Source organism: Gossypium raimondii, chromosome 5 (genome assembly GCF_025698545.1).
Source record: "Gossypium raimondii isolate GPD5lz chromosome 5, ASM2569854v1, whole genome shotgun sequence".
In the NCBI taxonomy this organism is placed as follows: domain Eukaryota; kingdom Viridiplantae; phylum Streptophyta; class Magnoliopsida; order Malvales; family Malvaceae; genus Gossypium; species Gossypium raimondii.
In genome coordinates this window covers 55,360,764-55,378,504 of record NC_068569.1, presented here as the reverse complement: position 1 = coordinate 55,378,504, position 17,741 = coordinate 55,360,764, and the positions used below count along the sequence as shown (strand labels likewise).

Sequence of the window (17,741 nt, the reverse complement as noted above, 5' to 3'; positions counted from 1 at the left end):
AATATGAAAATTTTTCACTCAATTTAATCGATCGTTCCCTCCTATCCATAGATGTCAAGGTACTACAATCATGACAAATAATTACTTTGATTCCAATAGGTATGAAAAACTCATTGATATTAACAATTACATTGAACTTGACTCTTATGAGTGTTAAAATATTCCTAAAAACATATTTCAAAAACAATTTTGAAGATACAGATTTTAATAAATAATCAATACATTTATAATATCAAAATAAAAAATAAAATAATTAAGATAAATTTAAACTTAAACTTAAAATTAAAAATAATAAAAATAATTAATAAGTTCTGGTCTTTAACTAAAAAACTCAAATCCATTGAATAAAATTAATTTATTGTATGGCGTAAATAATTACAATTAAATTAATTTACAAAATATAATGTATTTCTTTTCAATGAGATTCTCTTTTGATTAAAATAAAATAAAGAAATTGGAGGGTCCAATCCTTCCAAAAACTCTGACCTGTTTTCCACTTTCTTGTGTTTTCCATCTCATTTGTCTCTATTCGTTGACTTCAACTCCATTCCCTGTTAACCCCAATTATACACAATCCAATCTCCCCTTCCTTCTTCATCTCTCTCTTCGATTTCTTTGTCCCAATACCACCATGTCTGTCATTGGAGAGGCTGCTCTTTCTGCCTTTTTGGAGCTGTTGTCTGCCAAGTTGCTTGACTCTGTACTCAACCTTGTGGCCGATCACCGGCAAGTCCACCAGCAACTCAATCTGTGGCAATCCATATTACCCGAGATCAAAGCAGTGTTAAACCATGCAGAGGAGAAGCAGATCAAGGACGAGGGTGTCAAGAATTGGTTGGACGATCTCCAAGACTTAGCTTACGATGTGGATGACGTCTTGGACGAGTTCGCTTACCAAGAGTTACGTCTCAAGCTCCAAAAAACTCAAGCACAAGCCAGCTCTAGTAAGGTACGGAAACTCATTCCAACCTGCTGTACTGGTGGTCATTTCTCTCCACTCTCTTTTATGTTCAATGCTAAGATGATTTCAAAGATACAAGCAATCACTGATAGACTGAATAGTTTGAACACTCGAAGAAGTAGTTTGGGGTTGAGTGAGATCATGTCTCAAGGCGCAACTTCCAAGGGAAACAAACCCAGGCTGCAACCAACTTCCTTGATGGATGGAGCTGTGGAGTATGTTGGTAGAGCCGATGAGAAGCAAGAAATGCTTGAGTTGCTCAAAAGTAACAATTCCGATGGAGTTTGTGTCCTTTCCATCGTTGGCATGGGAGGGATGGGGAAAACAACTCTTGCTCAGCTTGTTTACAATGATCCCAGCATTAAGGAGTCTTTCGATCACAAGTCCTGGGTATGCGTTTCTGATGACTTTGATGCTGTTAACATAACAAAGACGATTTTAAGATCCCTCGATGCTGACTCACCTGATGAGAATGACTTGAACTTGCTTCAAGTCAAGTTGAAGGAGAAGTTATCCGGGAAAAGGTTCTTGCTTGTTTTAGATGACATTTGGAACGAGAGTTACAGTGATTGGACCATCTTACGGGCTCCTTTTGGAGCAGGAGCCAAGATTATTGTAACAACTCGACTCCAAAAGGTTTCATCTAATGTGGATTCGGTGAAAGCGTTTTACTTGGATAAACTCTCGCATCATGATTGTTTATCCATATTTGCTCAGCATGCATTGAAAGCAAGAAACTTTGATGGGCATCTCCAATTTAAAGAAATTGGAGAGAACATAGTGAGAAGGTGCAACGGCTTACCTTTGGCAGCAAAAGCCATTGGAAGCTTATTACGCACAGTTACGGATCATAGTGAATGGGAAAAAGTATATGAGAGCGAGATATGGGATCTACCAGAAGATCCATGTGGCTTAATTCCAGCTTTGCGATTAAGCTACCATTATCTTCCGCCTCATTTGAAACGATGCTTTGCATACTGCTCCATACTTCCTAAAGATTATGAACTTGAAGAAGAAGAGATAATCTTGTTATGGAGAGCAGAAGGTTTCTTGCAATCAAAGGCTAAAATTCAAGGCAAAGGTCTTGGAAACCAATATTTTCAAGATCTAGTGTCAAGGTCATTTTTTCAAAGATCTAATGAAGACAAATCCTGTTTCGTGATGCATGATCTTATGTCTGATTTAGCTCAATTAGTTGCAGGAGAAATATGTTGCAGACTGGAGGGTGAAAAGCAGCAACAGTTTTCGCATCGTTCTCGCCACTCAGCTTATGTTATCAATGATCCGTATCAGAGTGTGAAGAAGTTTGAGGCATTTTATCAAATGACTTCTTTACGTACTTTCTTAGGCTTAATGGCTCCAAGATATGAGGTATTCTATTTATCTGAGGTTGTCTTGGATGATTTATTGCCAAGACTTGGCTACTTAAGGGTTCTTTCTTTGGGTGGGTATGAGATCTCTGATTTGCCCGACTTTTTTGAAAATTTACAACATCTACGCTACTTAAAATTTTCTAGAACCCGAATCAATCGTTTACCTGATTCTTTGTGTACTCTTTATCATTTGGAGACTTTAATCTTAAGAGGTTGTCGAAAGCTCAAAAATTTACCCTCGAAGATCGGAAACCTTGTCAACTTGCATTTTCTTGATATTAGAGGTGCGGATTCAATAGAAAGGATGCCCTCCGGATTTGATCAGCTAACTCAGCTTCAAACGTTATCTAATTTTGTTATAGGGGAAGGTGATGGACGTCTTATTAGAGAATTGAAAAATTTGTCAAACCTTAGAGGTAATTTTTGTCTTTCTGGATTGGAGAATGTTAATGGTCAAGATGCGAGGGAAGCTAAGTTAAATGAGAAGCTAGGGATTGATGGGTTAGAACTACAATGGGGTACATACTTGGAGAATAATACAAGGAAAACAGAAGTTGAAGAGCGGGTGTTGGACTTTCTTCATCCTCCGAAGAAGCTTGAGCAACTCATCATTGAGAATTACGGGGGTGTAAAATTCTCATCTTGGATAGCAGATTCTTCCCTCAAGAATTTGTCGTCTTTGAAGCTTCGCAATCGTAAAAACTGCAAGTCACTACCATCAGTTGGAAGGTTGCCATTGTTAAAAGATCTTTCAATTATTGGTTTCGATCAAGTACAGAAGATTGGTGTTGAGCTCTTCGGAGAAGATCAATTGAATCCATTTGCATCATTAGAGATTCTGTCTTTTGAGAGTCTTCCAAACTGGAAGGAGTGGGACACTTGTGAAGGAGACGATAAGGTTTTGAATCTCCCCAGCCTTCGTGAGCTTTCAATCAAAACCTGTCCTCAATTGTTGGGAAGGTTGCCTAGCCATCTTCCTTCCTTGCAAAATCTTGAAATTCATAGGTGTACGAGTTTGGTAGTACCAATATCAAGTTTTCCGTCACTGTGTAAATTCAGTATACAAGGGTGTGCAGAACTGGTGGATGATTGCTCTTCTCCTGCGAAGGAGCTTTCCTCTTTGCAAACTTTGTCTCTTTCTAACATTTCAAAGTTTAATATTCCAGCAGATAGGACAATGTTGAGGTTTGGAAACTCAGAACATTTTGCAATTGATGGTTGGGAGGAGTTGGCATCTCTATCACGGAATGGGTTTAGTTTAGTTGGACATCGTTTCATTACCGTTTCGCGTTGTCCTCAACTGCAGTCTTTGGAAGCCAAGGAAGCCGAATTGCAACCTGACAAGATTTCACGTGTTGAATCTCTGCGGATATATGACTGTGAAAGGCTCAATAGACTGCCACAAGTCTTACATGAGCTCATATTTCTTACAGTGATGAAAATTGATAATTGTCGAAGCTTGGTTTCTTTTGCAGAGAATAACTTACCTCCTAATTTAAAAACGCTGGGAATTAGCAACTGTGAGAATTTGGAGTATTTGGTTGATGAAAAAGAAGATAATAAGAGTATGAGTAGTACCCTCTGTCTTCTTGAGGAGTTGTCTATCTATAAGTGTCCATCTCTAATGTCTTTGTCATCGAAGGGGCATAAAAATATTTGCAATCATCTTCAACTTCTCGAAATTGACCAGTGCTCAAGGCTGAGTTGCCTATTTTCAAACAACAAGTTCCCCATAACGCTTAAACATTTGATAATTGTGGGATGTCCAGAGTTGGAATACGTAGCCCAAGAGTTTGAGGAAACCGCTTGTCTTGAATCTATTAATATTACAGTTTCTGGAATTAAATCTCTACCACGAGGACTAGACAAGCTCAAGCATCTCCAGGAGATTTCGCTGGTTTTGTGTTCAAATTTGGTTTCGTTTGAAGAAAGTGGGTTGCCCAGCACCAGCTTCAGAACTTTCAATGTTGTTGATTGTGGAAATTTTGGAGCCCTTCCTAAGTGCATGGCCAGCATCACCTCCCTTCGACGATTAAGTGTGGACAACTGTTCGGCTGACATATCATTTCCATCGGAGGGATTCCCTGCCAATCTCACATCACTTGAAATCTCAAACGCACCCAAGATTTATAGGTCACTTGTGGAATGGGGATTAAATAGACTCACCTCTCTTCAAGAATTGAGCATCGGAGGTGAAGGATGCTCAAAAGTTGTGTCTTTCCCAGAAGAAGGGATTGGAATGATGTTGCCTCCATCTCTCCTCCATATCACGCTTTTCCAATTTGAGAACCTGGAATTCATGTTCTCCGAGGACTTTCAAGACCTCGCCTCTCTTCAAAGACTGGTAATCAGTGAATGTCCCAAGCTAACATCTCTTCCAAAAAAAATGGTGCTTCTCTCGCTTGAATATTTACATATTTACAGGTGTCCGTTGCTGCGAGAAGAGTGCTCAAGTGATAAAGGACGAGAGTGGTTTAAGATTTCCCACATACCCCTTGTTCTAATTGATTTAGAAATAGTCATCCCAAGGGAATCAGCTTGAAAGATGAGCCGCAAAATTTGTGATTGGTATCTTCAGAGTGATGGGAGAGGTATTAAAAACCATTTCAAACAAGTCTAAGTTTCCTTAGGAACAAGATAAGAATAGGAATCAGTATAAATTTATTGACTGATATTTGCAGGGATTGAAAGCGAAGTTGGGGAGGAAGTGAGGTTTCAGAAAGATCCTTTGAAGGAAAAGTAAAAAAGATGTCACTTCTTTTGTTGAAAATTTCAAAGATGTTATTGGCATACAGTTCAATGGGTGGAATTTGTCATTTAGTGTTTCAGAGGTTTGTAAACTTGTTTCTTGTTAAAAATTTCAAAGACAAAAGTATAAATGTTGATGAGATGTTATTGGCATACAGTTCAATGGGTGGTGTTTCAGTAGTTTCAGATGTTTGTAAACTTCTTTCTTCGCTTTGGGGTTTAATTTTGGAGTAGCATTAGATCATCGGTTTTTGTAGAATTTGAGCTTTGTCTATTGTTTATTTTATTCTTTTACTTTACTTTTCTTATATACCATATAATATAATACGGAAGAATAAGATGAACAATTGTCACGGGGTAAAATTTTTTAAAAAACTAAAATATTTAATTGAAAATTTATTAAAAAGCGGAAGGGCTAAAGGTGAAATTAACCTTCCAACAAAAAAATTCTTAGCTCAGGTTTGGGTCGGGTCGGCCTCCCAAAACGACGTCGTTTTGGCACCTGGGGAGGCCAAATGGAACGGCGCCGTATCCTTGGGCTATATAATCCTAAAATTTTCTAAAAAATACATTTTTAAGCCTCATAAAAAAAAATTCTCCTTTGCTTTCCTCTCTAAATCGTCCTAGGATTTTTTTTTGCCAAAGGCCGCCGTAGCCCCTCCGCAAGCAGTGGTCGGAACCACCGAGACATCGGGTTTTAAACCCGCTTTTAAGCCCGCTCGAAGGCTCGGCCTTCGTGTCCCAAAAGACCGAAGGAGAAGGATCTTCCTGGCCTCCTCTCGGTCTGACTCCGGCGATGGACGGGAGCCTCCAGCGGTGGGCTTACGGAGCAAAACCGGTATGGCCTCTTTCCCCTCTTTATTTCTTACTTAATATACGTAGAAAAGAAAAAAATATATAAAATATGGACAGCAAAAAAAGAAATCCGAATCTGAAATCGAAACAATCACCTTTTAAATTTGTTTTTTGTTCTCCTTTTTTTTTAATCTTCGTAACCCCGTTTTACAAATTGGTTCTGGCTTTTATAGTCATATTACATGGTTTACTACTGTTTCTTTTATTTCTTGCCCTGTTTCTGTTGCTTTTTGTGTCCCTTTTTGCAGGTGCTGGCGGTCAAAGATGGAGGCTTGCTGTTTTGGTGTGAACGGCGGTAGCTAGGGTGTCAAGTGGCACGGTGGTGGCAGTGACTAGAGTGTCAAAAATTATTTAAGTTTTTTTTTTAAATATGTTAAGGAAAAATAAGATGATAACTGCTATATAAATTTATTATTTTATTTTTATATATGTATAATTATTAAACGAGTAAAAATGCATTATAGAAAAATACTTATATTTCATGTTTAGAATTTATTTTCAATTAAGATTATGTTTAAATATTTATTTGCCTTTAAAAATGTCGCATGCCTACTTACTAAGCTACAAGCTTATTCCTTTTACTTTTCTTTGTCTTATAGTGATATCAGTCCAGCTCTGGAGTTCGAAAAAGTCGGGAATTCATCCACACTGTCCACCACTTTTGGTATTTTGGAAATCAACATCTTAATATTATGGCATGTATAGAAAACTTAATTTTAATATAATATATGATATTTGATAAATCTTTTATTTTAGACTTTATGATGGTATTTTAAATGTTAAGTATTTGTGAGAATATAAATATTGGCTGAAAATTTGAATTTGGTTAGATTATATTTCTAAAATTTGCAGGTGAGGTTGTATATTTATAAAAGGGAATTATGTCGAAATTTTTGTAAAAAAAATAGTAATACTTCATACTCTATTTTGTCAAGGAATACGGGTAAGGGTGTTACAAAAATATTATAAATAATTAATAAAATCACATTGAAGTAAGACGAGGAGAGACAAAGATGAATGTATATAATATCTATGGAGTTGTAGTACTTTTTAAAAGGTAAAATAACTTATTTGGCCTTCTAACTTTTCAAAAAAAGTAATTTTAGTCGTTCATTTAATTTTTTAATTATTTTAACTTTTAAACTTGTATTTTATTTGTCAAATCACCCAAAATAGATGAAAAAATTAACATATGTTAACTTTGTTGACTAGACATACACGTGAAATGCTACATGAATGTCAAAATCAACAATTAATTAATTTTAAAAATTTGAATAATTGTTAATAGATATACTAGAGGCGAATCTAGGGGGATTGGTGCTAGCAAAGAGCTTGGTGGCAACAAAAAAATTTTAATGGAAAAAAAAAATAGCCTGGTGCCGCTAATGAGAAAAATGACACCAAAAAAATTAAACTTTCTAACAAAAAATACACCGGTGTTGCCAATGGCAATGGTAACACAAAAAAATTTCTATTTTTTTTAAACATTATTTTTTCTGATGGGTGTCGCCAAGGAGAACGACAGCAAAAAAAAAAAAGAAGCTTTTTACAAAAACTGACACATTTAAAAAAAACACTAGTACCGCCATTGACAATGGCGATGCTCATTAAAATATATTTTTTCTTTTTCTCTTAGAATACTAGTATTTTTATGGGGTGGACGATTATACATACTGGTGCCGCTAATGGCACGACGACACTAAAAAATTAATTTGGTAAAAATTAAGGATAACATATGATAATGGTACCATTTTGTTATCGAGTATCACGAGGGTGTTGATATCTTCCTCATGTGGAACATTATACCCGAATTCAAAATTTGTTTTGTAGACTAAAAATTATCTTTTAATAAATTTTAATTTGATTTAAAATTTTATTAAAATAATATGTTTTAACTTTTGGGGTGGCCAATCATACCTAAATAAAAATATCGGTACCAACTCTATATATTTAATATTAAATTAAATTTTACTGTTTAAATTTTAAATATTTCACAATAAACTTGACATCCATAGATAGATATGAACAAAACTCGATTCGATTTGAAAATTTTGATTTTTTTAAATTTTGAGTTAATCGAATTGAATTATTTAAATTATTCGAGTCAACTCGAATAAGTAATTTGAGTTTCGAGTTTGAATTGAGTTGAGTTGAATTTTACAATTTGAATAACTCTAATAATTTGAATAATGATTGATGAACATACCTTTTTGGTCCTTGTCAAGTTTGAAAATAAGCAAATTGATATTTCTCAACAAAATTACAAAAATTCAAAATAATTTTCAAAATTCAAAATAATTTTTAAACTCAAAATATTTATAAAATTCCAAAATTTATATTTTTCAAAAAATTATAAAATTTTAAAAAAAAGTTCTAAAAAAATTATAAAGAAATTTAAAAAATTAAAAAATTTAAAATAATGTATATAACTAAAACAATTAATTTATTGTACAAAATTTTTGATTTGGAAGAAATAAAACAAATGCACGACCTCACCTGGTTACTACAAAAACTTTGGAGTGCCACTTTATCCCCTTTCGAACCCTACTCATTCGCTTTATTTAACTCATCCTTGTACCACCAAAAGTGTTGGTTCTGCAAAATTCAAACAAGAGCAGCGTGGGCATATCCTATCGGTAATTTTACTTAGAAATCGAATCATCATATGTGGAATGTTAGTTCGAGAAAATATTCCATAATACCTATTACTATTAACAAGAAAAATAAACACCATATGTAATTTTATCCAATTACTCTAATATTCTATAATTGTTGGATTATTTCTTACCTAACATTAAACAAATGCTCATTGTTATCACCAATTAATCATAAACGATATGCAATTTAAATAAAATAAATACTTTTTAATTTAGTAGGTCAACATTTATGTTAATCTATCTCTCTTCAATAAAAATTCAGAGAACTTAAACAATATTAGCAAATTAATATACAATTATATGTTAAAAATAAAATATATGCCATAAAATACTTTTAAAAATATATATGCTGTACAATTAAAATACTATTATTATCATATAAAAATAATATTTTAAACTTAAATCATGTATCGTGTGAAAAGTCATAGAAAAATTAGATTTAAGTGTAACTGTTTGTAATTATCAGCGCCATTAATCCAATTTTATTCTTTAGTTAATTACTCTAATTACACTTGGGGACATTTGGTTAGTTGAATCTTACATTACAGTTTGTAATGTTACATTGTTGAATGAGATTACAGTATTTGAATTCTTTAACATTTTGGTCATCCCATTCTCATATTCTTGAACAGTGTCAATATATCGCAATAAAGTATAGTTTTGTTACAACTCATTTCTTAGATTATCTCAAATTCTGGATGGAAGACAAAACTAACCTTTGTTTTTATTATATTAGTGAATATAATCTTCCCAAAGTAACTGTAATTAAAAACCAAAATGTTTTTCTTTTCTTCTCTCTTAACTTTAAAACCTTAATTCAACTTTTTCAATTTCTTCATGATGGAAAAAATAAATCACAGATTGTGAGTAATGCATAAAAAATGTCATAAAAAAGAAATAGAAAATTATGTGAATCTGATGATTATCACTCCATTTTCGAAATATTAAATTATATAATTGTAAAATTTTAGTTTCAAATCTCAAACGTAATCAATTCCTCAAAAAAAACCATATAAATAGGTTATGATTATCAACATTTTGTCATATCTTAAATCCAAACATTTTACCGATACTCAAACATAAGTATCAATATATTTATCCAGTATTGATACTTGTGGTATAAATACCAAATCAAGTTACTGTTTTCCTACACGGTCATTCCAACATTGAGATATCAATACTTATACCCTAAATATCGATACTTTAATACAAATAGACAAAATACAATGCTCCAACATTTTCCTTTTCGACATGCATCCTTAACACAATATCTAACATCAAATTGACCATACTTATAATCCAAAACAACATCAATACTTCAACTATTCAGACCCAAATAAAACCAATAAAATAAGGATAACATCCAACAAAATTCTAAAATTCCAAAATCATAATAAACCCATTAAGAACATAAAAATAAACCTTGGACATCCACCTCTCATCCCGACCTCGGCCCCATCCTCCAACCCCGAGGTCGACTGCCCTTTTCCCAATTATTGGTAGATAATATTATTGTATTACAACTAAATCTTTATATTATTCGCTGAATTTTAACTGATCATCTATTCTTCCCACACGTAGCTTCAGCTATTTAGCTTGGACAGCATCCCAAATTATTTGTTATTCTAATCTTAATTTCAGTTAGTAAAGCAGTGTCGCTTTGGCCGAGTGGTTAAGGCGTGTGCCTGCTAAGTACATGGGATTTTCCCGCGAGAGTTCGAATCTCTCAGGCGACGTTAAAATTTTTGTCAACCCCAGATGAGATGCCCGGCACCCGCGACGTCAGGGCCGGGTGTTGGTGTTGATGGAACCTTCTTCGGCAGGTGCGTGCTTGGTCTCCTCTGTTGAGCTTAATCTTTCGCACCTGACCTTGTAAAGATTCACTAACATATTTTGATGGAGACTGGAAAAATCGTTTGTGCCCCTTTGGAAAAACATTATCCATTTTGAAAACAATGCACAGGTAAACAAAAAAAAAACTAGTTTTTATCTATGTATAGATACAATTAATACTCTATAATTGATTTGATTAGAAGAATAAAGAATAGAGAAAGTTTAATACTCACAATAATCAAGGAGGTGCTAGTGTATTTGATGATTAGTAAAAGGTAAATTTTCCATTTTACAACAATTAATTCCTTTAATATTGGTGTGTGTTTTTTGTGTACTAAACAAATATAGGAGTTCGTAAACATATGAACTATAGTTCTAACTTTTTGTCAAAATTGTCAGCAATATTTAGCTACACTGCTTTGGCTCTTTACCTTTCTTGAAGTACCCAATATTCAATATATGCATCTTGCACATTTTCACACATATTATGATGATATGATCCTTCGGCTCTACAAGAAATGGAAGTCTTAAAAGAATAGCACATTTTCATGACAAATACAAATTCATATCATACATTGATTACTAAGTTCGAGTAACCAATGAAATATAACTATGCATAGGAACTTTGATCATGCCCCATTGTTACTTAATAGATTTAGTGTTTTGTTTTGGGATTTTGAAGCTTATGCAAAGAAGATACAAACAGTGGTATGATGTGGAATAATGAAATACTTTTTGTTGACAGTTGTGTAATTTGTCAGTGCATTGTTGAATTTTTTTTGTTCAAAATGACAGTTAGATTTTAGTGCTCAAAATGGTTAAATTCTTAATGGTTTTGCCAATTGGCGACATTAATGCAATTAAGAAGATAAATTAAGTAAGCCAACCTAAGATTTTCATGCATAAAAATGCGGGTTAAACAAGTTTTGGCTTTGCAGAGAAAATTTTGGTTGCTAACTTGGTAATGACAATGCTTACCATTCAATGCACCTTAATTTAAGAACCATACAGTTACATGTATGGTTTATTTAAGGGTAAACTCACGGCTTATCAAAATCAAGGCTTTAGCCGACCAAAGTCGGCAATTTAGAGTACTAGATATTTAGGTTTTAGCACTTTTTTATATATTATTAAGCTTTAAAACCTAGGGCTTACCATATTACCTAAATAATTAAATCAAGAAAATACCCTAAAAAGGAGAAACATATAGAAGGAGAACAATAATGGAGGTAACTAAGCTAAGGGTTGTTTTCCTTTTTTCTTTTTTCACCCTAATTCCAAAGTTATGGGCAAATATTGCTGAATTTGATGATTTTTGGAAGCAACGTGAAGAAGAAGCCTGGAAGATTGCTCTAGCAGCTTATGAACCGAGCCCGGAAAATGTCACCTGTCACCTGAACTATCATGTTAACAAGTAAATTATAACTTTCTATTTTATCTCTCTTTTCTCTTTTTTTTTTTATATAAAAAATGTTTATAAATTAAACATAAGAAAAGAAATTATATATATTGAAATTTGAAATATAAACCCATTGAATGTAACAAATTAAAAATATCTACACGAACTAACTAAGCTAATCTCTTTGTTACTCTTGTTTCGATGATTGTCTATGTTATATTAGCAATCTATCATATTTGTATTTTGGACCATTAACTCATAATGTTATTGAGTTGTAATAATCATAGGCCTTTAGCTTAATGATAAAAATGTCACTATTTAGATGGATCAAAGTCAAAGGTTCCAATGTTAGTTCCCTTGACAAGTTACCATCTCCTAAAACTTTCTTAATTTGTATGTTAAATGCAGGCATTATATATTATCTGAGATAATTTGTTGATAATTTGTTGCAGGGTTCTTGAAAAACCTATGTCCAACCAAGTCTTAGAATTTAAGGATGTTATTACTAATAGCACGAGAAGATACTTGAGGGGTAAACATAAGAAATACACTGGTCCATGCATGGCGGTTAATCCAATTGATAGGTGTTGGAGATGCAAGAAGAACTGGGCTAAGAATCGCAAAAGACTAGCAAAGTGTGTCCTTGGTTTTGGCCACAAAACTCGTGGAGGGAGTAAGGGAGGATACTATTTGGTTAACGATAATTCTGATGATGATGTCGTAAACCCTAAACCAGGAACTTTACGTCATGCTGTGATTCAAAAGAGGCCATTATGGATAATTTTTGCCCATGATATGAACATTAAATTATCACAAGAGCTGATGGTTCAAAGCCATAAGACAATTGATGGTCGTGGAGCAAATGTTCATATAGCATATGGATGTGGCATTACACTTCAATTTGTGCACAATGTCATAATTCATAATATTCACATTCATCGCGTTGTTAGAAGTAGTGGTGGCCTAATTAGGGACTCTGAAGATCATTATGGTTTTCGCACAGTCGGCGATGGAGATGGGATTTCCATATTTGGATCATCAAAGATTTGGCTTGATCATATTTCCATGTCTGAGTGTCAAGACGGACTCATCGATGCAATACAAGGTTCCACTGCGATCACCATCTCAAATTGCCATTTCACCCATCATGATCATGTAAGTTTTACCTTAAAATACTCAACATGGTACACATTTTGTAACCTAGTTTTCAACTAAACATTCATGGATTTTTCTTTCAGGTGATCTTGTTAGGTGCAAGTGATACCTATTCTAAAGATCAATTTATGCAAGTCACACTTGCATTCAACCATTTTGGCAAGGAATTGATACAAAGAATGCCTAGATGCAGATGGGGATACTTTCATGTCGTCAACAATGACTACACTCATTGGAAATTGTATGCCATTGGTGGTAGCACACATCCCACCATTATTAGCCAAGGCAATAGGTTCATAGCTCCAGATGACCCCCTAACTAAACAGGTAAATGAAAATATAACAAATTAATCAATAACATTTACTAATTTTGTAATCGTAGTATGCACAATGTGACTGGAAATGTACCTATGGTTATACCCCTAAATTGTCTTTGTTTAATGGATTTCTATAGATAACCAATAGGAACTATGCATCAGAGTCAGAATGGAGGCATTGGGTATGGAGATCAGAAGGAGACCGGTTCATGAATGGAGCATTTTTTGTAACATCTGGGCCACCCTCACCACCCCGACTGAAATTCAAAAAGAAAGATATAATTAAACCTAAGCCTGCAATATTTGTTGGAAGACTCACTAAATTTTCTGGGACTCTTAAATGTAAGGAAGGAGTTAAGTGCTAGAAATAACTCTAGATTCTACTGAAGCTCACGACAATTTGTTTTCCTTTGACGCATTAAAAAAATTAAATCTCCTTTGGAAATGTGATTATGGTATTGGCTAACTTTATATATATATATATATATATATATATATGTAACCAACGTATTAAATTTTCTTAAATTTAATAAAATTAATGCATTAGATGTAAAAATTTCTACAATGGCGAATTTCAAATTTAACACATAATAAGAATGATTGTATTATTGCATCTTTATCAAATAAAAATTAAAATCAAACATCATCCAATGCAAAATATTTTAAAATGCTATGTCATCTAAATTAAAGCAAAATACTATATACATATTTACCATAATAACCTTTGTATTATGCCTCAAATTGCATTTTGGTCCACGTATAGAATAAATGACATTTCAATCATTTGTATGTTAGGTGGATTAAAATAGTGCATTCATTAAAAATTACCTTAAAAGATTCTATTTTGGTGTTTAATAGATAAGGAATAATAACAAATTTAATCCTCAATCATATAGCTTTATTCAATTTGACTCATACTCTTTTATTTAGAGGAAATTGACATCAATACATTGATCATTAATTAAAGAAGATCTTTCAAATAGTTTGTTGTTGGGGATCGACATGTATAAACAACGAGAGAGAAGGAAAAGAGAAAATTGGGTACACATAATTTATGTGGAAAAACTCTTTCAATCAAGAGGATAAAAAACTACGAGTAAAAGAGACTTCACTAATGATCAAACAAACGAAGAGCACAAGATGGAAAATTTCAAAACAAATCCTAACCCCAAATGCAAACGCTCTGGCTAAAACACAAAATTCCTTTTAAACTCTCTAAAACTCTTTCTTGGTTTTCTCTCTAATGTTGTTAATTTGACTAAAGCTTCTCTGGAGTAATCAAAGTTTGAGTGGAAGAACGAGTCTTGTTTGACTGTAAAAATCCAACTGCATTGCTTGAGGAATACGTCACGTCGTTGCGATGTCACATGCTTTCTCATCGAGACTTTGCTGTTGCGTTGTTATGACATCCCATGCTTCCTCGTTGGACCTACAATCAATAGGGTGAACCTTGCAATTTTACCTTTTAAAATTTATGTTATAGAATTTTTTTTATTAAGATAATACAATGTAAAATTAATTTATTAATTATATTCTTTGTATTATTACATAAAAAAAACCAATAGTTCAATGATAGTATATAATTAACAAAAATTTAATGGCTTTGGAGATGATTAAAATCGTCCCTAAAAAATTTAAACACAACTTAAATCATCCCCAATAGATTTAATATTTATTATATAAATATTTCACTTTTACCCACATATTACATAATCTAAGGATTAGTATTTAGTACGCTATCAGTATATATTTTTTATTCCACTAAGCTTGACATGTGTCTTATTTTAAAAAATATTTTTTTTAATATTTAATTATGTAACACCCCAAACCCGGTCTAGACGTTACGGTTGAATCTGACGATGTCACATGGAATGGGTTTTGAAATCCAATTCGTCAAGTGAAAACCGTTCCAATTTAATAGTCTTTATTTAACCCAGAAAAACACATGTTCGTTGTTATGTTTCAAATCGTAACTTTTTAATGGAAGCTTTGGAAAGCATTTATTTCAGAAAGCTCGTTCATGTTGTAAAAAACCTTTGCTTTTAGCAAAATCAAATTTTACCGTGTCTAGTAGTGACAAAATCTTAAAGCAATTAAAAATCCAAAATAAAACCAAACAGTCCAAAGTCCCCAAAATTACATTACAGATACCCAATAATAATAGATGGAAATCATGTAAAACCAGAAACTGAAACAAGGCGATTCAAAACAGATGTGGTAGTCACTGTCGAGTCCTCCACTGCACCGATCCGTTTAAAACTGGGGGTTATATGTACAGATTAAATAGAAAAGGGTGAGTTTTAGCAAACTCAGTGTGTAACCCCAACAGATAACATGCATACAGATACACATCAGAAATCAATATGATATAGTATGGGGCCTATGCCCATCATAGAATTAGTTTGGGCCTTAGCCCATTTAGATATAGTCCCAGATACAAAATGTAAAAGCAGAAAATCAGAATCCTACCCACCATCCTTTACACACCATCTCCGTCCATCCCTACACAACATGTGGGGATTAAATCAACCCACTCATCCCTACATACCATGTTGTATCAAAATGAGGCACATAATCAGAAGTTTCAGCAAAGCTGCCATATAACAGGCTTAATAGCCTTTCAGACACTTCCTCCAAATATCATCAGCCCACCCCGATGCAATGCAACGTACAATAGAATGTCAGGCTATTATGCAGTTTATCAAATCATACACTTAGTTCAGTATTCATGCTCAGTTAAACATCATACAATTAGATCACATAATTTGGGGTCTAAGTAATGCTTACCAACCCTACTGTAAGTCCACAGTCGACTTGGGCGACCTATGCAACCATAGAGAAAAATTCAGAAAAATAGGCTCACATGTCTATGTGGCCTACCCGTGTGGGCCCACACGGCCCAAATTGACCTTGGCCGTGTGATCCATTTTTAATGTAATCCAATCTAGCTAAATATTTATATATGCTTTCACTATTTACTTATATATTCAATCAAAGTTGTCTACTTAAGTCATTGTCACTAAATTATTTATATCTTGAGCTACATAATTTCAAATTAAGATTTGCTTGATGTTTTTGAAACTAGGCTCAAATACCTTTCTACCATAAAATTTTTAGAATATTATAGTTTATCAAATAAGTATAGTAAAATCTTCAAATTTATCCCTATCCCGCTATTTGACAACTTCAACCATTCCTTACTAAAATTTATTTCTCTTAGTATGGAATTTGGATGATGTTTTGTTTGTTTCTCTTAAAAATAGACCCATTAAGGATTTAAAATATAACTTTAAGTCCCTAATTATTTTTTTTTACAATTTTTGATGATTTTCCAAAGTCAGAACAGGGGAATCCAAAATCATTCTGACCTTGTCTCACAAAATTTATTAGATCTCATAATTTACAATTCCATTGCTTACATTTGTTTCTTCCATGAAAAAATAGACTCAATAAACTTTAATTTCACATTTTATTCAACCTCTAACTCAATTTCCACTATTTTTGATGATTTTTCAAAATTATACTACTGCTGCTGTCCAAATCTATTTCAGTGCAAAATGTTGATTTCCAAGTTTATAACACCTTTATTTCCTTTCTCTACAATTTTTCACATCATTTTCTCTTATTTCTCAACAGCAAGCAATTTCAGCTTTCTATTGAATCCCGTTTTTTGCGTTTCGGGTACACGCTTGGTTTCATTTGAAGCTGAATCGGACTTCGAGCACTCCAGAACCTAAATATTGATCAATCCAACACCATAATCAATCTTACCTCGCGATTAATCAAAATCTCAAAATCAAAATACTTACCCATAAAATGATGAGCACTTACCACAAAACTTCAAATCGCCACGTTTATGAAAAACACAATGAGAGCCTTAATCCTCGCGAAATGCTGTTACCAAAACCCCCAAAATTAGACTATTAAACAGAAAATAATATCTTAAAATGAAACCCAACAACTTACCGAATTTGCACAATTGCTGCTTAACGCTACAAAATAAAAAGGAAAGAATGGTTTAACGGAAACAAGGGAATTTCGACAGTAGTAGAGGAATGAAAAGAAAAGAAAACTGAGTAAGAAGTAAACAAAAAAATTCGACAGATATGGGAGGAGAGAAAACGTCAAAAAGATGGAGAGAAAACCGACTCTCTTTTTTTTCGAAAAAGGAAAAAGTGATCAGATTTTAGATATTTTCTCCCATAATCCCCTAATTCACTCCTAAAATCGCTTCCCCACTTCCCACTACACATCCACCACTCAGAAACCCAGTTCAACACAACTCTTGCCGAAAACAGGAGCAAAAATACAACCGTCCCGGAAATTTAAACCCATAACCTCCCTCACACCAACACTCCACTTAACCACTAGACCAACAAGCTTATTCTATTATATTTTTACAAACTTTTAACTAGAAGGCTACTAACCAGAGATAAGGCTTTAT

The 17,741-nt window shown here is 33.5% G+C and overlaps 2 protein-coding genes and 1 non-coding gene across 5 annotated transcripts; all 3 read left to right on the top strand.

Annotated features, from left to right (window-relative positions):
- Positions 1 to 489: 489 nt before the first annotated feature.
- On the top strand, positions 490 to 5,341 carry LOC105768446 (putative disease resistance RPP13-like protein 1). Of its 3 annotated transcripts, XR_008195846.1 has the most exons (3): positions 490 to 4,678; positions 4,759 to 4,925; positions 5,016 to 5,341. XR_008195846.1 is itself a non-coding variant. In XM_052630572.1 (2 exons), exons 1-2 carry the CDS (start codon positions 632 to 634, stop codon positions 4,789 to 4,791), a joined length of 4,080 nt encoding a protein of 1,359 aa, XP_052486532.1. In that variant the 5' UTR covers positions 490 to 631; the 3' UTR covers positions 4,792 to 5,341. The 3 variants fall into 3 exon arrangements, 2 of the variants coding, with proteins under 2 accessions (XP_052486532.1, XP_012443818.2); XM_052630572.1 differs by having other exon boundaries at positions 4,759 to 5,341; XM_012588364.2 differs by having other exon boundaries at positions 490 to 4,925.
- Positions 5,342 to 10,248: 4,907 nt separating this feature from the next.
- TRNAS-GCU (transfer RNA serine (anticodon GCU)) lies at positions 10,249 to 10,330 on the top strand. The gene has a single exon. It is a non-coding gene; the product is annotated as a tRNA-Ser (tRNA).
- A 1,161-nt stretch (positions 10,331 to 11,491) lies between these two features.
- Positions 11,492 to 13,853, top strand: LOC105768449 (pectate lyase). The gene is made up of 4 exons (XM_012588370.2): positions 11,492 to 11,841; positions 12,279 to 12,981; positions 13,065 to 13,307; positions 13,435 to 13,853. Exons 1-4 carry the CDS (start codon positions 11,651 to 11,653, stop codon positions 13,660 to 13,662), a joined length of 1,365 nt encoding a protein of 454 aa, XP_012443824.1. The 5' UTR covers positions 11,492 to 11,650; the 3' UTR covers positions 13,663 to 13,853.
- Positions 13,854 to 17,741: the final 3,888 nt, after the last annotated feature.